This window comes from Trifolium pratense, linkage group LG7, assembly GCF_020283565.1.
Source record: "Trifolium pratense cultivar HEN17-A07 linkage group LG7, ARS_RC_1.1, whole genome shotgun sequence".
Taxonomy (NCBI): Eukaryota; Viridiplantae; Streptophyta; class Magnoliopsida; order Fabales; family Fabaceae; genus Trifolium; species Trifolium pratense.
The window spans coordinates 13,189,916-13,209,182 of NC_060065.1; the positions used below are offsets into that span (position 1 = coordinate 13,189,916).

Genomic DNA, 19,267 nt, shown 5'->3' on the forward strand with positions numbered 1-19,267 from the left:
ATATTTTCACTAACATTTTAATATGATTGCCTATTTTTTAATAATTTTTACGGGACTATATTTATACTCATATATTAATACATGTACATAAGTTTTTTTTTGATTTTTCAACACCTATGTTTTTACTAATATATATTATATATTAATAAGGTAGCCTATTTTTTTTCTTCATAATTTCTACATTATCTATATTTATATTCCTAAATTAATACGGAGACCTAAAGTTTTTTTGTGATGGTTTTACCATTGTTCTTTTTCTATTTTTTTTACCAAATATTATATCCTTTCATCTTACCAAGTGAGGAGCGGCAACGCCGCGACTCCCGTGCGGACGCACGGGTGTCCTGCTAGTATTAGAGAGAATATTCAGATACTACTCATTCCGTTCCTTTTTAATTGTCATTTTGAATCACTATCCACTATTCACATAATCTACTTTTATCATAAATTTTTATTAATGTATAAAATCAAATGTTAGCAAATAGAATATTATTCAATTTGTCTCGACGAATATTTTTAAAATATATTTCATAATTTTTTATGATAGATAATTAAAAATATTAGTGATTAAAGTTATACATTGACATGTGTGCGGTGGTAAAAAAACGACATTTAAAAATAAATGGATGGATGGAGTAATTTTTCTATTGTAGTTTCTCCTCCATTTCTTTCTTTGATATCTCACTCTACAGCATTGCTCTCGTAACAAACAGACGCATAAAGCTTTGCCACGTAAACTACCTCACGGGTCCATTTAACGAATTTTCATTAGGTCGAACTTGCGCGAAAACAAAAACCCTTTCATCAGTGGAAGTGTGAGTCACTGAGACACTCACAAACACATAGCGAACTCAACTTCATCTTCAGAAAATTCTAACAATGGATCCTTCATCTTCCACATCACTCCCACAATCTCTCCACCTCGCTATGGCCGCGTTACTCGGAGCCTCTTTCATGGCCATTTCCGCTTTCTACATCCACCGCCGCACCGTCGACCATGTCCTCCACCGTATCGTCGAAATCCGTCGCGCACCGCCTGCTGTAACAACCGATGAAGCAAACTCCGATGAGGAAGAGAACTCCGGCGATGATCTGAGCGGGTTCGACGGCGGAGAAACGGAAACGGATAACGATTCGAGAAATTATCAAGGAACGTTGTCGAGGTCTTTAGATGAGAATACGAACTTGCTTCGAAACTATAGAGTTTCTTCTTCCATGCCGGACGTTGTTTCTGCAACTGAATGGTTTCCTGATGGTCGTAAGAACCGTTCGTCTTCGCATGATAATCTTAATTCTGTTCCGTTAGGGCTTCCATCTCTTCGAACGAGTTCAAAGCTTGGTGCGAATTTGAAAAACCTAAACATTTTCTGTTTTGTATGATTTTTTTAGTCTTGAAATGTTGGCTTTAATTTGTGATTTGTGGTTGGTTTTTGTTGCAGAGAGTTCTCAGATTTCGAGTTCTTATAAGAGGATAGCTTCTGTTGGTAGAATTAACACTCCGAGATCACCGGGACGAAATACATTTGAAAATGCTGATGATTCTGATGATGATGGAACACAGCTTAGTGAGGATAATCGGATTCCTTTTTACCCTGTGACTAGAGATTCTTCAAATTCTTATGTGAGGATTATGATTTATTGTTTGTTGGGATACTTAAGCTGTTTATTTAAGTCTTTGTTAACTAAAATATGGATTTTGTTGATAATTTTCTTTTGGATTTAAATGATACACTTTTTCGGTGTAAATCAAATAAGTTTTACCCTAAGGTCCAATGAAAATCTATTGTTTTTCCATTGGTATGACATGGGAAATGGTCCATCATCAGATGTCGGTGTAAAACTGATTTAGACCAACAATGTATGTTCATTAAACTCTTTTCATTTTCTTCGGTTAATAGTGGGCAAGTGGAGGAACACACTTTCTTGTGTTTAGCATGTTTAGTTGGCCCTAATTGGTTTGCTAAAATGTTATTTGTTATTTTTCATTTTTATGTAAAATACTACTTTGTTTCATTCATTTTCTGGTTTTGAAGTTTTATGTAGCAATTGGTGAAAGCAATAACATAATATTAGAAATTAAAAAAATGTCAATAAGGTGTAAATTTTTTTTGTATGTTAACAAAAAGTGAGCATAGGAAATAAAATTAAAAGAGATTTTTCAAACCAATTAGGCTCTATAGAACCCGAGGTTCAGAGTCATTGCATTTTATAGATCAACATGATACTTGGATGGTTCACAATTCGAAGGCTGTATTCTTGCAAGGATGCTTTTTTGATTTGGTAGTTTAAGATAGTATTCGTATGGTACGGTGCATGATCATCAATCTTTTTTACCTTATCCTTACTTTTTGGTGGTGTATCATAATTCATGCTACATTTATTTCTATATTGGCCTTTCATGTGGTTCATGATGTTGTTGAATTGCAGGGACTAAATTCAACTGTTCCATTCAGAGTTGATGATGTAAATGCCGCGAATAATCAGATGTTTGGAGAGGTTTCGAAAGAAGCAGGAGCTGGTACAAATATTAACGGTGCAATGACAGATTCAACTTCAGTAAATGCAGCTGGGAATGATCTTGTGTTTGTCAACAATGTCTTGTCGGCAAGAAGCACAATGCTCGGTACTTTTAAGTCCTATCGTTATCTTACTATTCTTATTGTTTCTAAATTCCTTCGTGTTAAATAGTTTCGGTTTCGGATTTAATCCTGCATGTAACCTCATTTTCCTATCCTCTTTTCCTATCGTATTTTAACTTTGTTTGCTCCCCGTTTTTGTGAAAACTTTTCTAAATGATAACAAAACTATGATTACGTTTTCTATCGTTGTTTTGCTTTTATAATATTTGAAAATGTTGAAAAAACCAGTGTTAAATGCATCATTGTCTTGTTCAGAGCCAATGAATATTGAAGAGGAGGAAGTTTGCAAGATGATTCGTGAATGCTTAGATTTGCGTAAGAAATATGTTTACAAGGAAAATGTCGTTCCATGGAAGGCTGAACCTGTCGAAACTAACTCTGATCCATTTCACTTTGAACCAGTTGAAGCAACAGGAGTAAGTTTGTTTCTTGTCCATTATTGATCTGTCACTCAGATTTTCCTCATACACGTGGAATCTGCTGGAGTTCTTAACAGACATTTATGTTTTGAAGTGTTTGTCTGATAATGTTACGACTTACTGGCTTTTTGAAATTGCAAACAGCACCACTTTCGAATGGAAGATGGAGTCGTACGTGTTTTTGCAAATAAAACTGGTATGCAGAGTGTTAACAATAGGGCATTTTGATGATTATTTCTCTGCTATCTAATTTTCAATATTTGTTTGTCGAGGATCAAAGAACTGAGCTTTATATGAATCTGTGCGCAGATACTGAAGAGCTATTCCCTGTTGCAAGCGCAACAAGTTTTTTTACTCATATGGATTACATTCTCAAAGTTATGTCCATTGGGAATGTTCGTTCTGCATGCTACCACAGACTGCGTTTTCTTGAGGAAGTATGTTTTCACAAGTTTCTTTGTAGATTCTTTCTTTATGCATTACTGTGGTGTTTGTTTGTAACATCCATCTGATCATTATACAGAAATTCCGCCTTCATCTGTTACTGAATGCAGATCGGGAGTTTGTTGCCCAGAAAAGTGCACCACACCGAGACTTCTACAATATCCGAAAAGTTGATACTCACATTCATCATTCTGCATGCATGAATCAGAAGCATCTCCTCCGCTTCATCAAGTCAAAGTTAAGAAAAGAACCTGATGAGGTAAAAATCTGCTCTCAGATTATAACTATATTTTGAAATATAATGCTGGCTTACCTCCCCTCTTTTCATTTTTCCTCTTGTAGTTTTAGATTAGTAGCTTTTGTATGTTTTTCTATTTGTATTAACTTATGTGTTCAGGTTGTTATGTTGTTCAGGTTGTTATATTTAGAGATGGAAAGTATATGACGCTTAAGGAGGTGTTTGAGAGTTTGGATTTGACTGGGTATGCATTGTCCTCTGATGTTTTCATTTAGCTTCTTCAAGAATGAGATCATCTTATGCTTACGGGCTTGCATTTCTGCTTATTTCTAATTAGTGAAAATTATGACGCAGATATGATCTGAATGTGGATTTGTTGGACGTCCATGCAGATAAGAGCACATTTCATAGATTTGACAAATTCAACCTAAAGTATAATCCTTGTGGACAGAGTAGACTCAGAGAGATATTTTTAAAGCAGGATAATCTTATCCAGGGTTAGTTTAGCAATGAGAATGATACCTATTATTTAATTGTATAAAGTTTAGCAACTCCAAATGATTATTAAATGGGTTTGTTGATGTTTCTTGAATTCATAATAGCTTAAAACTACCCATATTTCAGGAAGGTTTCTGGCTGAAGTAACAAAGCAAGTTTTGTTAGATCTTGAAGCAAGTAAATATCAGGTAAAGTTTACAGTGATCTAAGTTACTTTTTCCCCGTGATATTTGTATCTCACTGTATTTCTGTTAAAATATAAAATTTTCAGATGGCCGAGTACAGGATCTCTGTTTATGGAAGAAAACAGAGCGAATGGGATCAGCTGGCAAGTTGGTTTGTTAACAATGCTCTTTATAGTAAGAATGCTGTATGGCTAATCCAGGTATTGTGTTGTTCATGTTGCTATTCAGGCAGCATTTCTCTCTCTCTCATGGTTGTTTTGATGATCAGACATTGTGGGGCTCGGTAGTAATCCCATTGTGGCCTCAATAATAAAGTCTGTCCACTTTGTCTTATTTATGTTTGATCCGATTCCGACTCTCTTAAGTTGTTTGCTATTTTCACTGAGATTTGTTTACACTGGCTACATGAGTTGATTGTAAACACTGTCTCAGTAATGACACTAACCATCATTTTCCTATTGAAGTTTCAAAGGATTACACTGGCTTCTGTAGTTTTTTTTAGCTTTAGGACCAGCTTAGTTTTCAGCCTGAAATTGTAATGGATAATGCTACAGGACAAAGTCGTCACATAAATGCCCTCAGAAAATTGATCAATAAAACTTCTAATTTAATATAAGGTCTCGAACGTGCACTGTAGAGTCCATCTTATGAAAAGTGAATCCTTTCCTATTATTCTTTTCCTCCAAATTATAGGATTAACTCATGAGTGCTATTACAATTACCAGAATAAATGTTTTTTAATTGCATTGGCCTCACCATACAATTATTGTAAATAATGCTATCTTTGTTGTCCACCGTTTGCCTTATATCTATTATTTTTTTACATATAAAGTTTCCTATCCTTTTCAGATGTGTATTCAACCTAAAGTGCTTTTTATGTTACTATTATTTTTTAAGTACAGTGATTGTTGGCACTAGAAAAATGTGACTTCCTGTCAGCAGCATCATTACCTGATTGTCGTTTTCGAAAAAAAAACCTGATTGTCCACATCTCTTGCTTCATAGCTTGAGCAGTGAGCAGTGGTATTAGATGCTGAGTAGAATAATCATTTAGGTTACTGACTAACTGTGTGGTATTAGATGCTGGTTTTTCGTAAACACTAACACAGTATCCCTGTTCCCAGAAAAAGTAGATCCCAAAAGAAAAATGCTAATAACAAGAGGTAGTCACTTAAAAATATTTGACTTTGAAACCACATGAATGGAAATTGGGATGTGGACGGTGGATTATGGATCTAAAGAAAAAAGTTGATAGAGACAAATGAAAAGGTAGAACAATATGATTGAATGAATGTGTGAGAATAGAAGAGGTCTCTCCTTCAAGGGTTTACCCTTTATTAAGAGTTACTCCTCTAACATACACACACTTATCAAATGTATAGAGTGACCCTCCTAACCTTACATCCCCTATTTTCTTTTATTTATCTTAGGACACGCCTAAACCGAGGAGTGTCCGTCTTCATAGACCCCAACTAATTTTCCTTTATCTTCTATCCTTACAATGAATGACACAGATTCTTAGATAGATAATGGGACATAAAATACAACAACTTATTCTACATGAAAATGAAGTCATGATTTTAAGATAGTATATGAGAATAATCATTAATAGAAATTTTAATAATGCTCCATGGTTTTGATATAATGCTGAGAATTTTTTGTTGTGCTGCCTTCTTTCGAGTCTTTTAGAATTATCATTTTGTTCATCGACTCTGATATTTTTATTTTTTTAAAATTCTTGGCACAGTTACCACGGCTATATAATATCTACAGGAGCATGGGAATTGTTACCTCCTTTCAGAATATTCTGGATAATGTGTTTATCCCTCTTTTTGAAGCCACAGTAGATCCAAATTCTCATCCTCAATTACATTTGTTTTTGATGCAGGTTCGTCAATCTGTATTTTTATGTTCTTGCGTGTACCTCTACTTTGTATGCTTGTATGTTTGGTTACATAACTTTCCATATCTAGCATGTTAACACTAAGTGGCTGATCCAAAATATTGTTTAGTGGGGAGCTAGAAATTGATACAAGAATTTTTAAGAAAAAAATATTAATCTAAGAAAATATGGACGCCTATGTGGTGACTGAAAAATAAACATCCAATTTTGCTCTGAAATATATCAAATATCTATCCAACTATTCTTTTATAAGATGATTTTTAGGAACAAATTATTCTTATAGTAGACTCTCCACACACCTTAGGCCCAATAATGTCATTTGGACTTTATGCGACCCAATCCTTCTTCGTTCCTATGACATTCACACTTAAAATTCCTATGACATTCAACTTATGCAGCAAAGCGATTTGGTGTAGTGGTTGTAGTACTGGCAATATTGGCCAAAACTGCAGCTGTCCGTGGCCTATACTAAATGCTTTAGAAAAAATATACTTGTTTTATTAGCATTTTTTTTTTTTAATTTCAATGTTTTACTCCAAGCTTTATATTTGTTAAACTTGTTTATGTTCTTGACTTTTTTTTTGGTATTTCAATGTTTTCCTTAGGACCTATGACTTAATTTTTCTGCATACATTAAATTTTGGAATAGTGGTCATCTTGCTATGCTCTATCCCACTATAGGATTTTTTAGATCAGCTACTATGCGCGACTGTCCGGGATAGAAAACTTAGCTATGAATATGTGAACTTCATTGTTACTTGGTTATTAAACATCATGACTGATGGATGAATGGTCAATAACTATTTCTCCATGTTTTTTTTATGGGATATCAAATCATGAACAAAAGTTAGCAATTACGTTATCTGGCATGGAGTTTATTTCATTTCTTGATGTACTAGGTGTAATATATTTAAGGTTCTTCTATACAGGTGGTTGGATTTGATCTAGTAGATGATGAAAGCAAACCAGAAAGGCGTCCAACTAAGCACATGCCTACTCCAGCTGAGTGGACAAATGAATTCAATCCAGCATATTCTTATTATCTCTATTACTGCTATGCAAACTTATACACACTCAACAAGGTTTATGTTATTCACCATTCGTCTCTATATAGAATTCTAGCTAGGCCTTTAACAATTGACCCTTGCCTTCGCTTCCCTTTTTTCTCTTTCAATTTCAAGCGCAATTATTCCTCGCTTTTGTCCATTTGTGTGTGTGTTGGGGGCGTTGAGTTCCTCAAGCATAGTAGTGAAAATAAGTAAAATGGAACATAGGGGTCAACTAGATTCTAGAAAGGAATTTTTGGTTACCATCTCACAAAATTAATATCTTACTGTCGGTTGGTTTCAGCTGCGTGAGTCTAAAGGAATGACAACAATTAAGTTGCGACCTCATTGTGGAGAGGTAATTTTCTGCATCCTAACTGTATGGCTTAATTTATCTATGTTTATTAAGACGGTATAATATTGATTTACTCATGCAGGCAGGCGATAGTGATCATTTGGCCGCTGCCTTCCTCCTATGCCATAACATTTCTCATGGCATTAATCTACGGAAGACTCCTGTTTTGCAATACTTATATTACCTTGCACAGGTTAGCCCTCAGGCAGAAATATTCATTTGGACAACATAGCTGTTATTTAAAACTTTAAATCTTTGTAGTCGGAAATTAATGTATAAATCATTTTATTTCCCATTACTTTAGATTGGGTTAATCCTTTTTTTTTTTATTCATGATAATATATTAATACCATTATCTTCTCTTTAGGTTGGATTAGCTATGTCGCCACTTAGCAATAATTCCCTTTTCTTGGACTATCACCGCAATCCCTTGCCCATGTTTTTCCAGCGAGGGCTGAATGTCTCTCTCTCTACAGATGATCCTTTGCAAATTCATTTGACTAAAGAGCCATTGTTAGAAGAATATAGTGTTGCAGCAAAGGTTGTTTTCTGCCAAATTCTTAGCCTGTTTGTTTAAAGGGTGGTCAAATATTATGTTGCCTTTCCTACAGATTATACATCATACTAAAACGTACATTGCAGGTATGGAAACTCTCCGCTTGTGACCTGTGTGAGATAGCTAGGAATTCTGTTTACCAATCTGGATTTTCACATCAAGCCAAGGTAATTGAGAAGATTGTTGGAATTTCATCCTTTAAGATTATTATTTTATGGGGTTAAATAATTTGATATTTGATTTGAGGGTTCTATCTTTTATTTATGTTACATTTTTAACAACAAAATATCTGATCCATATACTCGGGCTATATAGAAAGGTATGCACACCAGGATTTTAGGTCTTCTCATTGTATATCAGGATCATTCTCGTATTTTTACCGACTACTCCAAACTCTTGTTTACTTAATTCCTTCCATATTCATGAGTGTCTTCATTTTCTGTTTACGTTATCATATCATAATTTTATCTTTTCACAGTTACACTGGCTAGGGGATAAATATTTCTTGAGAGGTTCTGAAGGAAATGACATTCACAAGACAAATGTTCCCAGTTTGAGGATCTCTTTCCGATATGAGGTTGAAAGTTTGAAACAAACATTTTGTTTTATCCGTGCTTTTTTTATTTAGTTATTCTTTTATGATTGCCATTCTAGTATTCTTTCGTGATCAAGATTCTTGGTGCTTATGCAGACATGGAAGGATGAAATGCAATATATTTACGCTGGTCAAGCTACCTTTCCTGAAGATGTAGATCCATGAAGCTAGCCAAATGAAACTCACGGTCACACTGTGATATTAGATGCTTTGCGTCAGTGCTTTGGTCAACTTTCTTTTGATGAGCAACAGTTATGGCAGGGACAAGCTATTATTACTTTAAGCTAAGTCACACTTATGTTTTTAACATAATTAACAAGCCAATGACATGCCCTCTTGCAAGTTTTGTTTCATATTGGGCCGCATCAGTAGCTTAAAGGAATAGTTTGGTAAGCATTGGCGTCAGGAACACTTTTGTAAGTTATTTATTAGAAGTCATCAGGTAGTTAGTAATTAATAATAATGTTACAATTTTGTTCTTCATCAGTATGAATAGGCAGAGTCAGGGTTTCTAATCCTTTGTAACAAAAACATAAGTGTGACTTAGCTTCTAAGCCTCTGATAATTGTGACATGAGAGATTATTATATCAATTATAGAACTACTATTGACTTTCATTCACATTGTCAGCTTGCCAGATCGAGAGCACATATACACGAGTATTTTAACAGCAACTTGAATGTGTAATTGAAAATCTAAGTCAACTAGTTCCTACGTTCAATGCGGAGTAGACATTTTGTCATATTATAAGTATGAACTAAGCTGGAATTACTCTCAATTCAGTTCTTGGAAGGTTAGAAGGAAGTAACATTGAAATTACTAGAATAAATTTTTATATTGCCAATTTGCAAGAACACATATGCGCTTATGCAAAATCAAAGTCAACTATGCAGATTAGACTTTTTAATCTTAATTTATATCATATTCGTATGATCTAGCTGTAATCACTCTTCAATAAAAGCTGCATACACTTAATTCAGTTCTTCAAGGAGAATTTCGTTGAAATAAGTGTCACTTTGCAATAATAATATACCTTTCAAATATTATTTTTTTACAAGTTGATGTTAATATCTTTCAGTTGAATATTTTTAGATCCTCCTTTTTCTAACTTCTAGTTGAAATTAATATCTTTCTCAATCCTATCTTTTCTTTACTTTAATGGTTGAGACTCGAGGAAGCTGCATCTGTTCGCGAGTATATATAATAAGAAGGGAGGTGGAATTTCCATAAACAAGTCTCATAATCTATTGCCTGTAGCAATACCATATGGCAAAATCATCATCATCCTCCTCCTCCTCCTCCTCTACCAAACCTAAACAAACACATGAGGTATTCCTTAGCTTCAGAGGCGAGGATACTCGCAAGACTTTCACAAGCCATCTTAATAGTGCATTAAAAAGGTTAGATATCAAGACCTATATCGACGATAATCTTGAAAGGGGAGATGAAATATCGCAAGCGCTTTTGAAGGCAATCGAGGAAGCGAAACTATCAGTGATTGTTTTTTCGAAAAACTATGCAACTTCAAAATGGTGTTTAGAGGAAGTTGTGAAGATACTCGAGTGTAGAAAAAACAGAGGGCAAATAATATTGCCAGTTTTCTATGAAATTGATCCTTTCCATGTTCGACATCAATTAGGAAGTTATGCTGATGCATTTGTTAAGCATGAGCAGCGTTTTGCAAGTACAATGAATATTGTGCAAAAATGGAGGGATGCTTTAGGAGAAGCAGCCAACCATTCTGGGTGGGATTGCACCATCAACAGGTAATTATTTATTATATATATGCATGTTAATTCATTAGCTTTTAGAAATTTATGTATTATATGTTTGTTTCTAATATATTTTAATATTATGTTTGGTAGCATAATTAGAGAAGAATTTCTTAGATACAGTTTTTTTGGAAAAATAAAATATAAATTTAAAACAAAATATTAGAAGAAACTCAATCCACTCAAGCAAAATCCTTAATTTTGTTCTACTAAAATCATGAAATCAATATTTTTTTCGTTTTTAATTACTCCATCTGCGCTCCCTATTATAAGAAAAAAAATCAAAGAGTAAATTACTTCATCCAGATGAGGAATGCTAAGGACACACCTTCTAACACACTCTATTGGACACACTCCAATTAATCAATGCCACATGACTTCTTTTTTAAATGTTTACCTTTTAACTGGTTCTTCAAGTTGGAGAGAGATTTTTTAATTTTTATTTATTTTATATTATTATTTGGGTTGAATTTCTCATCTTCCACGTTCATCCACTGCTCCAAAATTGTATCAGGTCATCATCATCTTTTGTTTTCGACATAAAATTGTATAAGCTTGTCCCTTTGTTGCTCAATTCCATCGTTAATAATACAATATTGGAAAATAATTTTAACATTAAATCCTTCTTTTGTAGAGGTATGTATGTTTCCTTTTTGAAGCGCACCATACCTTTATTTTCTTCTCAAAAATAACTTTGCTATTCCAGCAATCAACGAATTTATTTTGTTTGTTTCTTAGTACAACAAAGGAGAAGTTTTCAATCTGAACAACCCCAAATCTGCAACGTGAACAACCTGTCCTCAAATTGAAATTCCTTGGTGAGAAAATAATAAGCTCCAATTGTAGCCTTGCAGTGATTAATCGATTCACAAACGGAGAGACTGTATGTGGAAGATGATGACTTGATGCAGGATTTGGTCTTTTGGAACGGAGAGACCGTATGTCGAAGATGAAAAGTTGAACTCAAATAATAATAAAAAAGAAACAAAAATCTCTCTCCAACTTGGAGAACCAGTTAGAAGGTAAAAATTAAAAGAATAGGTGAAGTGGCATTAATCGATTCGAGTGTGTCTAATAGAGTGTCTTAGAGCACCATTATCCCAAAACTCAATATGAGTTCTTTAAGTGGGTCATATTTCATTCTTTATATTATTTTACATTTTTCAATTATTTAAGCAATTCAACCACATTTCTCAAATATCCATACAACTCATCAAAAACTTTTAAATGGGTCACATTGGGTCCCACATGTTTTACTCATTTATATTTTACAATAATATATAAAAATGTATTTGAATTAAAAGAATGAATTTGAAACAAAGTAAAATTAAAAACATATAAAAATATATTAAATAACACAATACATGATACAAATAACTTAATTATAAAAAAATACATTAAAAGAAATTCATAAACATAAAAATAAAATACATGAAAAAAGATAGATTTAAAATGTTTTTCAATTGTTGTTGTCGTGCCCAAAACGTTCCCATATATGTTCTATCAAGTCTTGTTGAAGTTGTCGATGAATTTGCTTCACCAATCCTCTTCCAAAAACTTTCTCCTTTTTGATCAATCCCAATAATTGCATTCTTTGAACTGTTGAGTCATGATTGAATGAGAACTTCATCTTCCTTTGGTTGGAATCTTGTTTTTGGCGTCTTAACAACCGTTGATCCAACTTTTTCACCAAGGTTAATAGTTTCCAACCCACCTTGAGTGCAAAATTGTGGTGTTTCAGGCACTTGATCATTTGATTGCATGCCACTACTACTCATTTGAATCCCATGAAGCATAGTGGGGTTAGTTAATTGATATGGATAATTTCCAAAGTGTCGGTTAATTTGTAGATTTGGAATAAAAGGAGAATTTTGAAAATTCGGGTTAAAAGTTGGATTTGGGTTAAAAGGTGCATTTCCAAAGTATGAGTTTTGTTGATTTGAGATATGAGAAGAATTGCCACTATTTTGTAGATTTGGAATATGAGAAGAATTGACACTATTTTGTATATAATTTGACCACTATTTGGAATATGAGAAGAATTGACACTATTTTGTAGATTTGGAATATGAGAAGAATTGACACTATTTTGTCAAATTAAATGTGAAAAAAATAATTTAAAAGAGATAGAATAAATAGTTAAGACTAGATGTGAATGAAAAAAATAATGAAGTGAGATATCTATTTATATCAAAAATGATTCAAATTTTTTAAAATATATGGAATATAGCCGTTGCATACTCATTTATACCATGTGTCAGATTACAACCGTTGGCAAACAAAACAATGCATTGCACTGTAGCAACGATGAATTTCTTTGAATTATCCATGTGCTCCTAACAAAGACCGTTGCTTTTCATGTAAAAAGCACCGATAATGGTGCTTTTAGAGAGTGTGTCCCTAGCACTCCTCCATCCAGATATACCGGTCATTCAATTAACATTAACATTCTTATATTTGGAGGGGTAAAACATACTTAAATCTTAAATTTATTATCGTATGTACTTTTTTTATATGACCTCTTGTGAAAATGACATTGTTATGAATTTATGTAAACTTTGACAATTGCATATAAGTACTGTATGCTAGCTCCCAAAATTTTGTGGATTTTGTATATTTTACAAATAATTCGAAAGTTTAAAATATCTGAGTTTTGATATAATGCTTCCTCTTTTAGTCTTGTCTTTTTTTTTTTTAGTATGACCTCTTTTCGATGTTTGTATAAACAGAACAGAATCTGAACTTGTGGAGGAAATCGCGATGGATGTGCTGCAAAAGCTGAATCGTGTTTATGTTGGTGACTTAGATGATCAAATTAATAAATTAGAGCAACTTGCACAACTTCAACTACAATATTATAAAAGCATAGATACTTATGCTAATAAACTAAGTCATGAAGCAACAATTGAACGCGTAACAGAGCTTAAAATGAAGAGAAGCGTCCGTATGCTTCGTTTAACACCTGAGATGCTTTCCTACATGGAAGATTCAGAAGCTTATGAAAAATTATTTTAGTTGCATATTGGCTCAAATGGAGATGTTAATCATGTTATGACTAATTGGGGTGAAAATATCGAAACAAGTTCGCAGTAATCAGATTATTTATGCATTGTTAACCAACTATATTGGCTGCAACAAGAATAAAAATTGAAATATTTTTGGTTTCTGAATAAGAAGATAGAATATTGAATGAAATAGTGGTGCATTGAAATTCTATTTAATAATTACATGAGCTGATATTAATTATATTAGTAGTCCTAAAGAAATTCATATTTACTTCCAATGCTCCTGTCCATGTTTCAAGAAAAGAGATATATATTGTTTTTTTGTCTAGTATCCTGGTGACAAGAAATTCCACCTTAAAAGTAAATAATGTAGTGTCTGGAGTTCGAACCCCGACTGCATAATATATGCGATGTTCCTACCAACTGAGCTAAGCTCACGGGGTCAACACCCTCACTATTCTACTCCAAAGAATCCACCATTACCTCCAAAACAAATGGAAAACAGAGAACCCAAAATTAAATGAAAATTTGAGACGAAATAAATTGAGATGGGATAGTGCATAATGGTGATCCTCATTCACTAATTGATTCTTTTAAAAGCAAAAGGAAATTTATTGAGAATCCAGGACCTCCATAATTGAATTAGGAAATGATTGACTGATCCATGTTTTCCAACTTAGTTCTTCAACAAACATATCATCTGTTGGCTTTCTTCTTGTGAATATTTCCATTAGCATAATGCCATAGCTGTACACATCTCCTTTGACAGAAACAATTCCACTAGATCCATACTCTGCATTTTAGTATATGCACTACTAGTTATTAAATATAATAAAAATGACTAAATTTATAGAACCAATTTAATAATTGTTAACTTGTTACTAGATAGAAAATAGATTGTTTATGACTCAAAACATAGAGAAGAAAATGTTAAGAATTTAAAGAGAAGAAATAACCTGGTGCAAGGTAACCGATAGTAGCCAATGTCTCTATGTGTTTTAGATTGTCCTTCATCCATCAGCTTGGAAATACCAAAATCACTAACATGTGCAACCATGTTTTCATCCAACAACACATTGGTAGGCTTTAGATCACAATGAACCACTGGAGATATTCCAATGCAGAACCATGATGGAGATATTCCAATGCAGATGCAACATCTATCATTATATTTAATCTTTGTAAGAAATTTAAACAATAGCTATGTGAATATTGTTGGTGATTTTAGTATCAACAATGTATTTTGGTAGTAATGTGATTTACTATAGGCCAATGCAATTATGCGTTAAGTTTGAAACGAGTCAGGGTAGTGCGGAGTGCACGCTCGTCAAGCCAAACGTGTAATTGAATACGAATAATTGAAACGGGGTTTTCGAAAAGGTGTGCCTGTTCGTTTGAATAGTCGTACCCTTTCCTAACAGACATGACCGTTTGAATAGTCGTACCCTTTCCCAACAGACATGACCGTTTTTTTTTTGAAAAGGTGTGCCTGTTCGTTTTCTGTTATTGGTCTCCTATATAAGGAGTCATTTGGCCTCGGTTTTAAAGAACGAAAAAGACTTCCTCTCTACATTCTGATTTGTTCTCTATTGTCAGAAACAGATTGCTCTTCGAGAATTATCCCCGCAAAGATTTCGTGAACCCAGACAAGAATAGGGTCGAAATACTTTGTTCGGAAAGTGAACGAACATGATTCTTCGAAGATATCCAGGATTATCATACCACATTTCTAACAAACGAACAAAGTATTTTTTCTGATAATCATGGCTGGAGGAGGAAACACCGTCAAGGAGATGACTAAAAGTTTCGGAAAATTGGACAAGTTTCAAGGACAAGACTTCAGGCGTTGGCAGAAGAAGATGCATTTCATGTTGACAACGTTGAAGGTGGTGCACGTCCTGTCTACACCGATTCCTGAAATTGGGGAGGATGACACGGTTGAAAATCTGAGACGCCGATCAAAGTGGGAGAACGACGATTACATATGCAGAGGGCACATTCTTAACGGTATGTCTGATCCCTTATTTGATATTTACCAAAACGTGGAATCTGCAAAGGAATTGTGGGATTGTCTCGAAGCCAAGTACATGGCAGAGGACTCATCCAGTAAAAAGTTCCTGGTGACCGATTTCAACAATTACAAAATGGTTGAATCGAGGTCTGTCATGGAACAATTCAATGAACTCCTCCGAATCCTTGGACAGTTCACACAACATGGATTGAAGATGGATGAAACAATATTTGTCTCAAGCATCATAGATAAGTTGCCTCCTTCATGGAAGGATTTCAAACACAATCTGAAACATGGAAAAGACGAACTGTCTTTAATCCAACTTGGAAGTCATTTGCGCATAGAGGAATCTCTACGAGCGCATGAGGATAACAAAGGAAAAGGCAAAGAAATTGCTGGACCCTCGGTTAATATGATCGAAGAGGGTGGTAAGAACGATAACAACAAAAACAAAGGAAAGAAGCGTGCATTCAATAACAAAAAGGACAATTTCGGTGTTAACAAGAAACCGAAACTAGAATGCTGGAAGTGCGGCAAAACAGGTCACTTCAAGAAGGATTGCCGCTTCGGCAAAAAGCACGACAACGCGAACGCAAGTGGTTCAGGAAAGGGGTCTAAGGACAAATCCGAAAACCAAGGTCAGAAATCAATTTGTGATTTGAATAGTTTGATTAAACATTCGGTTTCACTAACTTCTGAGGCATTTTATGTGCAGGATGATGCTATCGCGTGGTGGACTGATTCTGGCGCCACAACACATGTTTGCAAGGATCGTTTCTGGTTCAAGACTTTTATTCCAGTGGAAGATGGTTCTGTTCTATACATGGGAGATGATCACTTCGCTCCCGTTGAAGGCAAAGGAAACGTGGTGCTAGAATTCAGTTCTGGAAAGACTATTACTTTGTTTAATGTATTGTATGTTCCTAAGTTACGTAAGAATTTAATTTCTGGTCCTGTATTGAATAAGCTTGGATACAAGCAAGTGTGTGAATCCGATAAATATATTTTATCGAAGTCTGGTGTGTTTGTAGGATTTGGATATTATAATAATGGAATGTTTATGATGAATTTGAATGGAGTTCCTAAAGATTCTGGTTCGATATTTATGTCTTCTTCGAATGTTATTAATTTTTCGTTATGGCATGCTCGTTTAGGACATGTAAATTATAAAAGAATGCATGAAATGTCTAAAGACGATTTAATTCCTGTTTTTAATGAAAATAATGAAAAGTGTAAAACTTGCATGTTAACAAAGATCACTAGGCAACCTTTTAAAAATATAACAAGAAAATCTGTTATACTTGAATTGATACATAGTGATTTATGTGATTTGCATGCTACTCCATCACTAGGGCATAAAAAGTATCTTATCACTTTCATAGATGATGCATCTAGATTCTGCTATGTTTATTTATTGCATGCTAAGGACGAAGCTTTAGATAAATTCAGAATTTATAAAACTGAAGTTGAACTGCAACAGAATGTGATGATTAAAACATTACGTACGGATAGAGGTGGTGAATATTATGATCCTGTATTTTTCCAATCCGTCGGAATCATTCATGAGACTACGACACCTTATACACCTCAACAAAATGGTGTGGCTGAAAGGAAAAATAGAGCTCTTAAAGAAATGGTGAATGCCATGTTATCTTACTCTGGTTTAAGTGAAGGGTTTTGGGGAGAAGCCATGTTAACGGCTTGCTATTTGTTAAATAGGGTTCCTAATAAAAGAAATAAGACTACCCCATATGAACTTTGGTATAAGAAACGACCCAACTTAAACTTTCTACGTGTTTGGGGTTGCAGGGCCGTGGTTAGACTCCCGGATCCTAAAAGGAAAACTTTGGGTGAAAAGGGTGTAGCTTGCATCTTTGTTGGATATGCTGAGCATTCCAAGGCTTATAGGTTTTATGTTATAGAACCTAATGACTCGATCTCTATTAACACAATTATAGAATCGAGAGATGCGATATTTGATGAGAATTGTTTCTCTTCTACACCTAGACCAAAGGACCTTATACCAAAGTTGGATGAATCTCTAAAGGATGATCATTCAAATGAAGTAGCAAGTGAGACATTCGAACCTCGTAAAAGCAAAAGAGCTAGAAAAGTTAAATCTTATGGTTCTGATTTTCAACTATATTTAGTTGAGGGATCAAAGGACCAGATTGATACACAATACTATTATTGTTATAGTATAGAAGAGGATCCAAGAACGTATGATGAAGCTGTGAAATCTCGAGATTCTGTGTTTTGGAAAGAAGCAATTGATGAAGAGATTGGTTCTATCATGGAAAATAATACTTGGGTATTATCTGATTTACCACCTGGTTGCAAACCATTGGGTTGCAAATGGATCTTCAAAAGGAAGATGAAAGTCGATGGTACAATTGACAAGTTTAAGGCTAGATTGGTTATCCAAGGCTTTAGACAAAAAGAAGGGATTGATTACTTCGATACCTATGCTCCAGTTGCTCGTATCACTACTATTAGATTGTTGATTGCCTTGGCGGCTATTCATAATCTAGTAATTCATCAAATGGATGTCAAAACAGCATTTCTGAATGGTGATTTGGAAGAAGAAGTGTATATGAAGCAACCTGAAGGATTTGTAATGCCTGGTAATGAGCATAAAGTGTGTAAGCTAGTTAAGTCGTTGTATGGGCTGAAACAAGCTCCGAAGCAGTGGCATCAAAAGTTTGATGAGGTTGTTTTGTCTAATGGTTTCATTCTAAACCAAGCTGACAAATGTGTATATAGCAAATTTGATACATCCGGTAAAGGAGTTTTCATTTGTCTATATGTTGATGACATGTTGATTTTTGGCACCGACCAAAATCAAGTTGATAAAACAAAGAATTTCTTGTCATCAAAGTTCTCCATGAAAGATATGGGAGAAGCGGACGTTATTCTTGGTATTAAGATTAAACGGGAGAATAAGGGGATTGTAATTACACAATCTCATTACATTGAGAAAATACTCAAGAAGTTCAATTATGAAAATTGTTCTCCAGTAAGTACTCCCATGGATCCGGGAGAAAAGCTTATGCCAAATACAGGTAAACCTGTGGATCAACTCGAATACTCAAGAGCTATAGGCTCCTTGATGTATGCTATGATTAGCACTAGACCAGATATTGCTTATGCGGTTGGAAAGTTGAGCAGATTTACAAGTAATCCTAGTAGACATCATTGGCATGCGATAACTAAGGTATTTAAGTACTTGAAGGGTACTATGAATTATGGATTGTCATATATGGGATTTCCTTCGGTATTAGAGGGTTATTCGGATGCTAGTTGGATAAATAATGTTGAAGATTCATCCTCTACAAGTGGATGGGTGTTCTTGCTTGGGGGAGGTGCCATCTCATGGGCTTCCAAGAAGCAAACATGTATAACTAGTTCCACAATGGAATCTGAGTTTGTAGCATTAGCTGCTGCTGGTAAAGAGGCAGAATGGCTAAGGAACTTGGTATATGAGATTCCAATATGGCCTAAACCGATATCACCAATTTCTATCCGTTGTGATAGTAGTGCCACACTGGCTAAAGCATATAGTCAAAAATACAATGGAAAGTCTAGACATTTGGGTATTAGAC

At 34.4% G+C, this 19,267-nt stretch overlaps 3 protein-coding genes and 1 long non-coding RNA gene across 4 annotated transcripts in view; 3 read left to right on the top strand and 1 right to left on the bottom strand.

The window, feature by feature from the left end:
• Positions 1-744: 744 nt before the first annotated feature.
• LOC123897091 (probable AMP deaminase) lies at positions 745-9,551 on the top strand. The gene is made up of 19 exons (XM_045947589.1): positions 745-1,339; positions 1,440-1,621; positions 2,428-2,623; positions 2,895-3,055; positions 3,203-3,254; positions 3,368-3,495; positions 3,582-3,761; positions 3,917-3,984; positions 4,095-4,237; positions 4,365-4,426; positions 4,510-4,623; positions 6,171-6,311; positions 7,256-7,408; positions 7,677-7,730; positions 7,810-7,920; positions 8,095-8,268; positions 8,370-8,450; positions 8,762-8,860; positions 8,975-9,551. The coding sequence occupies exons 1-19, from the start codon at positions 880-882 to the stop codon at positions 9,041-9,043; spliced, it is 2,628 nt and encodes an 875-aa protein (XP_045803545.1). The 5' UTR covers positions 745-879; the 3' UTR covers positions 9,044-9,551.
• A 317-nt stretch (positions 9,552-9,868) lies between these two features.
• On the top strand, positions 9,869-13,844 carry LOC123897092 (disease resistance protein RPV1-like). The gene is made up of 2 exons (XM_045947590.1): positions 9,869-10,643; positions 13,379-13,844. Exons 1-2 carry the CDS (start codon positions 10,144-10,146, stop codon positions 13,662-13,664), a joined length of 786 nt encoding a protein of 261 aa, XP_045803546.1. The 5' UTR covers positions 9,869-10,143; the 3' UTR covers positions 13,665-13,844.
• Positions 10,651-11,760, top strand: LOC123897094. The gene is made up of 2 exons (XR_006804791.1): positions 10,651-11,285; positions 11,388-11,760. It is a non-coding gene; the product is annotated as an uncharacterized LOC123897094 (long non-coding RNA).
• Positions 13,845-14,378: 534 nt separating the features above from the next.
• LOC123897090 (probable LRR receptor-like serine/threonine-protein kinase At3g47570) overlaps positions 14,379-19,267 on the bottom strand; it is a 61,704-nt gene continuing 56,815 nt past the window's right edge. Inside the window, exon 4 of the mRNA XM_045947588.1 lies at positions 14,379-14,447. The gene's annotated coding sequence lies outside the window, so the exon portion shown is untranslated. The remainder of the gene's footprint in view (positions 14,448-19,267) is intronic.

Excerpts from the sequence above, each read along its gene's own strand:
- LOC123897091 (XM_045947589.1), top strand. The coding sequence starts at position 880 with ATGGATCCTTCATCTTCCACATCACTCCCACAATCTCTCCACCTCGCT. Across the intron at positions 1,622-2,427 it reads GAGATTCTTCAAATTCTTAT|GGACTAAATTCAACTGTTCC; the intron begins GTGAGGATTATG and ends GTTGAATTGCAG. Across the intron at positions 4,624-6,170 it reads ATGCTGTATGGCTAATCCAG|TTACCACGGCTATATAATAT; the intron begins GTATTGTGTTGT and ends TTCTTGGCACAG.
- LOC123897092 (XM_045947590.1), top strand. The coding sequence starts at position 10,144 with ATGGCAAAATCATCATCATCCTCCTCCTCCTCCTCCTCTACCAAACCT. Across the intron at positions 10,644-13,378 it reads TGGGATTGCACCATCAACAG|AACAGAATCTGAACTTGTGG; the intron begins GTAATTATTTAT and ends TTGTATAAACAG.